Source organism: Prenolepis imparis, unplaced genomic scaffold (assembly GCF_030444845.1).
Source record: "Prenolepis imparis isolate NDT839.2.m4 unplaced genomic scaffold, iyPreImpa1.0 SCAF_3, whole genome shotgun sequence".
Lineage (NCBI taxonomy): Eukaryota > Metazoa > Arthropoda > Insecta > Hymenoptera > Formicidae > Prenolepis > Prenolepis imparis.
This window is the reverse complement of record NW_028141161.1, coordinates 12,551,445-12,561,692: the sequence shown is the minus strand read 5'-3', so window position 1 is coordinate 12,561,692 and position 10,248 is coordinate 12,551,445. Positions and strand designations below refer to the sequence as shown.

The following is a 10,248-nucleotide window of genomic DNA, read 5'->3' as shown; positions in this document are numbered from 1 at the left end:
AAGGCCCGGGGAGGCATCGGGCGACAGCGGGGCAACTGTGAGGTATGCAAAATATCTAAAAATATTTTTTTCTAAACTGTATTGAGCTATTCGACCGTTTTAGACTTTCAAAAACACCTGTACACACACATACACACTCCCGCCCCCCCCCCTCCCACACACACACATGTATATACATAATTTGAATATTTTGTTTTCAGATCAATGTGTGTGCTGTATACTACAACTCTGCTATTGCACGTATCGGTGAGTGAGAAATTGTTTATTTCTATCAAGTTGAAAAAAATTATAATATTCCTTTCTAAAAAAGGCATGTTAAGTCGATTCTCGCAAGTATTGTTGCATCTTTTTCGCAATGCTGATTGACTGTCTCGATTCGCATTGTGCGTTATATTTGTAGCATCGAGAGTCTGTCATCGCGAGGGTTAGTAGTTGGACAGTTTGTTCAAAATAAAATTAATGAAATAATATGTTTTAAATAATATATGTTATAATACTTTAAACACGATTAATATTTTTGACAGTTATCAGCTGATTTCTGTCAAAAAACATTATTCGAGTTTTAAAGTATTATAATATATTATTTACTACATTATTATTTTACATTATTATTGTAATTTCTATAACATATTTTTATTTTAAAGTTTAATTAGCAAATTAACGCTTTAATTAGCTGATTTCTGTCAAAAAATATTAATCGAGTTTAAATAAACTTTATATTATTTTTCTTTAAATATTATTCTTTTTAATATAAGATCGAAGAATGACGCGCTCGTAGCGCGCGCTTGTGTTTTTCTTTAGTCCCTCTCTGAAAAAGGCATATTATTGATTTTTGAAAGTCTCGAAGTTCTCATCTCGAAAATCTTGAAATGTATTATTGCCTCTCTTCCGCGTTGCCGATTGGTTCTGTTGTTGCGCTTATTTCGTGAGCGGCTGTCATTATTTTGACAGTTGTGTGCATCGAGGAGTTAATAGTGTATTGAAAGTTATGTGTATCAACATTTTGTGTATATAATTGCAATTAGCGAGTAAATTGTTAAAATCTGAAGAATACGTGTTTATTAATTTTGGGATTGATTGATTTCGATTACAGTTTTTCAGTTAGGAAGGAAGAAACATGCAATATTATAACTATACTTTGTAAAATGGAATAAAATTGAAAATGATTGTTTAGTATTGCAATCCAATTATCTGAGAATTTTATTATAGAAAATAGATTGCTTTGGACTTGAAGAAATATATTTGACTTGAACTTTGAGTGATTTATATATTGAGTGATTTATTTATATTGTTGCAATAGCAATTATCTGTCATTAAACTAATGCAAGCAAGAAGATGTTATAAAGTATTTTACAGTATTTTATATATATTTATAAATATATGAGATATATATAAATATTAAATCATTTTCAGTAGAAAATTGAAAGGTGTTATAGGAATAAAACTGGCAATTTTAACTTTCAATTTTCTACTGAAAATGATTAATATTTATATACATCTCATATATTTAAATATATATAAAATACTGTAAAATACTTTATAACATCTTCTTGCTTACATTGGTTTACTGATAGATAATTGTTATTGCAACAATTATATAAATAAATTACTCAATATATAAATCACTCAAAGTTCCAATATATTTCTTCAAGTCCAAAGCAATCTATTTTCTCTAATAAAATTCTCAGATAACTACATTGAGATACTAAACAATCCTTTTCAATTTTATTCCATTTTACAAAGTATAGTTATTACATGTTTTTTCCTTTCTAATTGAGAAACTGTAATCGAAACTACTCAATCGCAAAATTAATAAACACGTCTTCTTCAGATTTTAACAATTTACTCGTTAATTGCAATTATATACACAAAATCCCTTGATACACATAACTTCTAATACACTATTAACCCCTCTATGCACACAATATGTTAAAATATGCAATGCCGTTCACGAAATAAGAGCAATTACAAAAGCAATTGGCAACGCGGAAAAGAGGCAACAATACTTCGAAACTTTCGAGAATCGACTTAACATGCACTTTTTAAAAAGGGATTATTTCAGAAGAACAGTAGAAAAGCTATTAAGAATTACTGTAATTGCAAGTGAAATAAGCTAATAGAGTTCTTTATAATAAGCATTAATATTGTCAAACTTCAGATTTGTTCTTATTATTGATTCTTCTTCTTATTATCGATATAATTTATTGTTTTTTAAAAACAATGTGACATTAAATTATTATTATACGTTATTTAAATGTATATGTAAAATATTATTGTTATATTATTGTCACAATTTTTTCATCATGCATTTTTCAACGATAATTTTAAAATATACTCATTTTTGATAATATTATTTTAATGTATTGCGTTATTTTTGGAAGATTAAAACTTATTTTTATTTATTTATCAGTTTTTTGCGTTGTAAGTACCTTTTTAAGTGTATGCTCTTTATTTAATGAAGATTCTTATAATTATATTGTTTGAAATAATCTCGCTCTTGTGTGTGTGTGTGTGTGTGTGTGTGTGTGTGTGTGTGTGTGTGTGTGTGTGTGTGTGTAATTGACATCTACTTCACGATACAGATTTAGAGAATAGGATAATGCATTTCCAGAAGTAAGTCACATCAAGATCTGCTTTATGAGCATGACCTGGATCTTAGATCATATTACGTGATGAATGCAATTTGGATGATAAATTGTTGATATTGCTGCGGATCTCAGATGGTACATCCTCTAAATTGTAGACGGTATTACGGTACCCTAATGTTGAAATATACGTTTTACTTATCACCAAAGTATGATACATTTGGATTAATGTGTTGGAGATATTATCTTCATCTCATTTTACATATTTTTATTAAAATACTTTATTAAAGCATTAAATTATACTGCACGTGTTTTTAAAAGAAAAGCGAAAGGAATAATCGCTTCACGTAATTTAAAAATTTTCAATGTTATAAATATTACAATAATTAATCATTCGATTAAATTTTTGTTAATGTAAATTCTACTTTGATGCCTATAGAAAGTAGTATTCCGCTATCTGTTTAGACATTCATGAAACTCTTTCTTTGTGAAAACTACTTCATCTGCAATGTTCTTTCGTAATTTTTCTTTACTCATTCTTGCCAAATAAATATTGACTCTCTGTGAAATCATCGAAGAACATAGTTCTAGTATTCATTTCCATTTTCTCTCAAAACGCATTATTGCTAGTTTATTCTCAAGCTTATTTATCATAGAATACAAAACTCTCATTACCAATTTATAATTCTTTATTTCTCTTTGGCATTTATCAATATTTTTCTCTGTACTATTAGACTAAGCGCAGATATACATATACATATCATTCAACCTTTAAATTTTTATACATTAGAAATTTGTTGCAAATATAAGCAAGATGATTATGACTTGTAGTTGAACATGTTTATAATAAAGATAATCCTCCTATTTATTTATTTATATATTTCAAAGGCACTATAATTACGAAGAAAGAGAAGAGAGCGAGTTTTGGCGGCGACGTTTTTGAAGAAGCCCGCGGCGGCAAAATTAGTTAGCCAGCGTGCCGTAAGATGGCGACGCTCTGACCGACGTCGAGCGTCGAACCGGCGGCAGTCTCGAGGACGACGCCGTCGCCGCCACGTGGGGAGGTGAATTTGAATCAGCCGCCACCGGTTCCAGTCTGCTGTTTCATTGTGTCGACACGATCGTTCGCACCGGTGTTCACCCGCAGCTCCTCTCGCGCGAAACTTGTTCTGCGCGAGTACTCCGAGTAAGAGCGACTCTGAGATAATATCGAGAGAATGAAGAGGTGAAGAACAGGTATTTGGCTATATCTTGAAAAAAAAACGAAAAAAACAATTAAATTAGTTAGCAGCAATACCGAAGAGTAGAGGGACTCCGGGCTGAAGCCGAGGGGAAGTGCGCGCGGAGATAAACGGAAAACAAAACGTCAGTTTCAGCAACGCGGAAAGAGAGAAGCGGGAAAAAGATCATCTTCGGTGTGCGACGAGACGAAATCGGCACACTTGCACAAGCTGCACATTTTGTTTGCGATACCGGAAGTAGAAGGTATTACTCATTATTCTTTAATTAATAATGGAGTATCGAGAAGTCGAAGAAAAAGAAAGTATATCCGAGTGACTGTCACGAGAAATCACACTAGTAAACAGAGACGATTAAAAAAAATTATTGCAGCGGACACGACTTTGCAATTACAACTGCCATCGTGAGATACCTGTTGTTTATCACCACGTGCGACATTTCTCTGTTGATTGTCAAACTCTTCCGAATAATAGTTTCCTCCGCGCCACGATATTGGCATTCTAGGACAAACATCAACTATATTGTCTGAAGTTATCAAGTTATCAAACAGCCGACCGCTCGAACATCGGTCGCAGCGAGATATCGTACGAAAACGACCATAATTCTCGTCTCTGATGAAATCAGCGACCTGACACAGCATCACGTATATTTCTGTACACGCTCCGGACGACTAGCACTGCAACGAGCAACTACTACGAGGCGTCGAGACGACGACGAGAGGCGACCGGAGGCAGCAGAGAAGGAGAGTAGAAGGAGAGGGAGAGGAAGGAGAAAAATCAAGAAGGAAGTAGCAAGTGTCACGGCGGGGAATCTTGTCAGTGAGTGGTGGACTGTGGCGCAGATCGTGGGGCATCCGCGCGTGTGTGACAAGGATCCTCGCGGAGGACGAGAGACGCGCAGGACGACGACAGAGCAGAAGAGGAAGGGCGCAGGTCGGCAAGCACGCGCGGCCGAGACTCGCGCTCGATACGGGCACGCGCGCGATTCGACCCGATCATCGCTTCCGATCGTCACCGGCCGGCATCTGGCCCGGAAGAGGACTGTGACCTTGCGGGTCCGACCTTGGAAATTGGCGCCACCGTCGATCAAAGTCGGAAATCCGCGACGCGAAACACAACGCGGCTACCGTAAAAGTGTTGCGCGAGTGTTCAAGAAAGAAAATAGAAGCGACCTTTTAATCGACCTGATTTAATCGAGGAGACCTGTTACGAGGAGAAGGTCTTCCGTTTTCCGGGGACGAAGAGGAGGGCTGCCAGTGATCGAACCACCTGTCACGCCGATGGAATGATTCAATATGCCTAGGTAAGTGGAAAACTAGTGAACGAATGGAGTCGGTTCTTTTTTTGCGCGACTGACGCTTAACTGAAGGTGATAATTGACGAGAAGAGGGAGATGAATTAAAAGGTAAACGAAGGGCGAACGAAAGCCACAGGTAGACCGCGCTCGAGAGGCGGAAACGCCACTTTAGTGATCTCCGGTTTCAAGCCTTTGACGTAACTCGAGGGTCGGCTTTTGCTGGGGTTGAAAACGTGGGAGGGTTGATTAACGTTTTGTTAAGTTTACGAGAATGCACGCGGAATATCTGATTGGAAAATTAGCAAAAATTCTTTTAATCGAGATTCAAATGTCTATAAATAATTTTTAAAGCAAAAATAAGGCGATTGACAGGTTGTATAATTTTATATATTTGTCTGATTGTTTTATTTATATTCTTGCATTTTAATATGAACGATGTTCAAGAGATATTTTTTCTAATATATTTATATAATGTCATTTGTTTTAATAATTTTAATGTTGGCTTATTGCATTTATAATATTATTTTCGTTGAAAGATACTGTTCACACACAACGTTCGTACATTATTGTGCCTTCTTCACAATTTAATTTTCACGATTAGATACCACGTTTTGATTGTTTCAAAAGACAAAGCTACGTTTGTCATACATCTATGAACGCAGCTACAAAACAGATTTTACTGCGCTTTTATTGCCTACAATCCTCTCTGCTCTCTGCACACCTGGGCTCGCAATGTATCCGCGTGTGTGCGCGGGGAAATGTCGCGCTTCAAATCCGCCTCGATCGCATACACGAGACACGGAGAGACACGAGCAAATCCTCTTTCACCGCGTCGAGAGAACAGAGAGTTACTACTGCCATAGAGATGGTTGCACAGGACCTATTACATTCAACGTAATCCTTAATTCGACGATTTATTGTCCCTTTCGCGAAAATCGAATTTATTCCCATATTTCTCTGGTCAATTTCTTTTTGTGTGCAAATTTACAGTTTATATTGCACGTTATTTCATTATTACTTATAAATAAATTATACAATCGTATACCATTTTCTAATAATATTCATATTACAATTATCAGTATGAAACTATCATAAAAATAATTATTTTCAAATTATTCTAAGCTCTTGATATGACAGATCCTTATAAAGATAATATCTGAAATTAGTAATATGCAATCAGCAAATAGAAGAAGAAAATATAAAATGTGTGTGTATTAATGATATTCTAATATCCAAAATCATTTTTCTTGAAAATGATGTCTCAAATATGAAGAAAAATTATTCTACATTTTTAATTTACTTTTATACATGGAATCAATTTCATTTTCCTACATTGTATCACGATTTCATATTTCAAACATTGTGTGTATATACACGCATATAAGAAATATAATAATAAAAAATACAAAATAATAAAAAAATATTACGTGACAATAAAGAAATTAAAAAATAATTAAATGTGAGAAGACGACTCGCCGCGTGCGCGAGAGATAATTTGGAAATATTTCTGTCGCATCGCGAGAATGAAGTAAATCTTCGAAAGATCGTTCCGGAATAGAGGATGCATCTCCGCACTGCTGAGACATATTCGCGTATAATAATTAGACGTAGGTATTTTCACCAGCTACCGGTAGCTCTTAACAAGCGTAGAGAATGCCGAGTCGACATACGACTTCAAATACGACCATTATTTACGATCATAAGGAGTGCAGCTGCGCTAACAATAGATATCTTTTGAAGAAGATAGACGAACTGTTCGATTATCGTATCATTATTCGCAAAAATTTCAGTGTTCTCGCAGCGAGGGCCTTTTCTCATTCAACGAAAATAAATTCTCGATGTCTAGCGAACTCACGCAGATGGTAGATATTTCACAAAATATGTACATTTCGCCAAGAATGGTAGAAATTTACCTTTTCGACATCGTAATTTAAAGTTTTAATGGACCTCGTATATATCCGCGACTATGGAACTCGTATGTGTATATTTCACACTTGTGAGATCGGGTATGTGTGTAATTATGAAATATTTCAGCGATGTAGTAACAAACTTATGATTTTATAATTTTGTTAATTGTGCATAGCGCGTAACAAATATCGTCCTACAAAAAATTCTACCGAAAAAGATTCAGTTATCGTACAAGTGTGGCGCAATATATCTTAGGATAAATCTTTTATTAAAGCCCCTGGTTTAACGTAAAAATAGTAATTTACATTTAACATGACATTTCTGGACATTCTTGAACGGTTAAACTCATATCGTTGTTCGTTGTATTGTTAGGTAATACCTTAGTGTTACACGCTCGAACCAACGTTTTTTGAATGACCGGCATAATTCAGCAAGATGCTCTTTCTTTCAATGAAAAAAAGAAAAAAGAGAGAGAATTGCCGCCATACACACGCGACATGTGTTAATCCTTGCAGAGCATGTGTGTATTCGCGAAGCAATTCGGTGTCGCATTCGGCGCACGTATGGCGCGCGACCTCGTAACCGACACGCGAAATTTCGTGCTGCTCAATTTCGTGTTGTTCAACATCGGAATAGAATTTTCATCCGCGTCGCTGTCGTAACTCCGACGATCCTCGGGAAAAATTGGGAAAATATGCGGTATATATATGTTTATACGGCGCGATATAACAAAACGATATATAAGGGTTGCAAAGTTCGTTGGAAATTTTGCCCATTTTGATCGTTAGTTATATTTTAATGATGTTTAATGGTCGTTGAAGCGACAACGTCATAAATGTTGTAATAGCGATGTATGGTTAATTAATCACTACCTGTAACATTAGGGCGGGTTATCAATATATATATTAAAATCAATAGCCCGTATACGAGCTTGTATAGTGAATGCGTTAAAAGTTTAACAGGAAGTTAAACATTCAGATTATAATATAACGATATACATTTTTTGATCGGCGAAATGCTGTATGTCTATTTATAATTTATTGGCAATTGGTTTATTCATTGTTAAATAGCTTAGTAAATTAAAAAAATTTTGCATTTTAATCCACAATTCTCCGAATTGCAAAATTCTACATAATATCGTATTTGAATTCGACAACTTTAAAAATATTTTAATGCCAAATTTTATATAAAAAAAGATAGATTCCATTTTCTATAATTCTATATGATACGCGAATATGTCAATCATCGAAAGAGGTCACATACATTTGTGTATGAGGAATGATTGTGCATTCATACGTCAATAAATCTTTCTCAGAATTCACATTTTAACGAGAATAGTTTCCGATGAAATGCAGATCGTGGGGCAAGGTCTGCCGTATAACAACGGATCTTGAAATAGCGTCATTTCACGTCATTCAGGATTGAAATTACTTTGAAAGCCCGCGATATCCGCTCGCTAACTCGAACGTAGAAATTAATATTTGCTTCGGTCGTTGTATTCATATCCCTGCGTTTCTCTCCGCGAAAAGGACCCATCGCACTCCGCCTCTGTGTGTTTCACGCGATAAGCAACAAATTACTTTTCCTTGACGACGCGAATTCAACGAAGAAAGACGCGAGGCGAAATAAACGTCGGGTGCAAAATACGATGAAACAAACGCGATGAAACAAACGTGATGCGGGGTCAAAGGGTAACAAAAAGGTCGGTATGTTTGCCTGTATTGCAGCGAATGTCGCTTTCGTCGATATCTTCAAATTGGTTGAACAACTACTTTGTAGTAAATATTATTTTACTCACATCCGTCTTTGATTTTGACAATTTCCGAATATGTTATAATACCTCGAAAGAAAGAAAATATATGTATATATACATATAATTGCAGAGATATTTCTTGAAGAAATTAATTTCCTTATAGATGTATTACAAATTCAATTTTTTTTTACGTAATGTAAAATACAGTAAAAAAATATGCGATCTTCTTCAGTAAAATCAATTTACTACGCGGATGTAAAATTCATGACAGAAAGAATTGCTCTTACAAAAAGATTCAAGTAACATTCATAGCCTCGTAGGATTGATCTTGCACCGCTTTGCGACGCAAAGAACACGATAAAGCGCCGTCGATTTCCATACCGAAGAACGAGTCTCGCGGCAAAGATTTGTTACTAATGGAATTGCGTTCATGCACGAAACTCTAGTGGGAGTTTAGATTAAGCAATTCAGATGCGAGAACACCGGTAGTTTTGACTCTGGCGAAGCGTCCGTGCGTATGTACGTGTTGCTACTGCCATAAATTGCGAAAAATAATGTCCTCCATATAATTCGCCGCCCGTGCGACGCCAAGGAATCTCCCTTCTCTCATTTAAATCCGCTATTTTCGGATAAAAAACTTTTCCGCGAATTAATTCTATTATTTTTTATTTTGCAAGATATATATGAAAAAATAGACACTCTGATAAAATATAAAAAATATACCTTTCTTCGCGACAAACATATTTGTTTATCCAGGAGCGATGATAGCAAATATTATTATAGCATAAAAAACACGGTATCGCTCACAGTGCGTTAAATAAATTGCAGTTGTGGGTATAAAGAATAAACTCTGGATTTATAAGAAATATTGTTACTGCTTGCCGCAATTCTGGCTTTTCTGAGTTTTGTTTTTATTTGAATACGCAATTAATAACATTGAAGAATGATATTACTGCCTGTTCTTTCGATAATAAATGTTAGGTGTCTTTAGATTTCTACTATTTTCTTAGAGGTAAAATGTATATTTATTATTACATAAACTGACAGCTAAAGAGAAGCATGCTTGAAGTAAATCATATAAAATAATCATATGAAATTACATCTTGTATAATCTCCGAATATATCTCTTATTGTATAAGATTTACTCCGAATCAGTTTTTATCCAGTAATCGGAGTAAATTTTCTTCCATTTATTAAAATTAATCAAATTAAGAAAATAAGCAACATCATATTATATATAGTATAAAAACCTTTCTGATAGAAAAAAAATATAATAGCATTTTAAAATATCTCATCAAAAAATCAATATTTTAATTTTTTATATTACATTTTTCGAATATACTAATAACTATACAAAATTAAAATTAAGTTTAATAACAAATTGTGCGACACACACATGTATATACATAAAATTTAAGAGTTAAAAAAACACATTTTATATAGTAAAAGTTCAAAGAATAAAAAAGA

At 34.4% G+C, this 10,248-nt stretch overlaps 2 protein-coding genes across 8 annotated transcripts in view; one reads left to right on the top strand and one right to left on the bottom strand.

Moving 5' to 3' along the window:
• Positions 1 to 3,313: 3,313 nt before the first annotated feature.
• On the bottom strand, positions 3,314 to 4,502 carry LOC145934000 (uncharacterized). 2 transcript variants are annotated; one of them, XM_083034137.1, is made up of 2 exons: positions 4,237 to 4,502; positions 3,314 to 3,835 (listed from the first exon to the last, which is right to left on the bottom strand). In XM_083034137.1, the coding sequence occupies exons 1-2, from the start codon at positions 4,335 to 4,337 to the stop codon at positions 3,661 to 3,663; spliced, it is 276 nt and encodes a 91-aa protein (XP_082890263.1). In that variant the 5' UTR covers positions 4,338 to 4,502; the 3' UTR covers positions 3,314 to 3,660. The 2 variants fall into 2 exon arrangements, with proteins under 2 accessions (XP_082890263.1, XP_082890262.1); XM_083034136.1 differs by having other exon boundaries at positions 3,314 to 3,783.
• Positions 4,495 to 10,248, top strand: part of Mp (collagen XV/XVIII-type protein multiplexin) — a 238,165-nt gene continuing 232,411 nt past the window's right edge. For all 6 annotated transcript variants that reach the window (XM_083034129.1, XM_083034128.1, XM_083034127.1 and 3 more), the window contains exon 1: positions 4,495 to 5,126. In XM_083034129.1, coding sequence (XP_082890255.1) covers positions 5,119 to 5,126 — 8 coding nt within the window. In that variant the 5' untranslated portion in view covers positions 4,495 to 5,118. The remainder of the gene's footprint in view (positions 5,127 to 10,248) is intronic.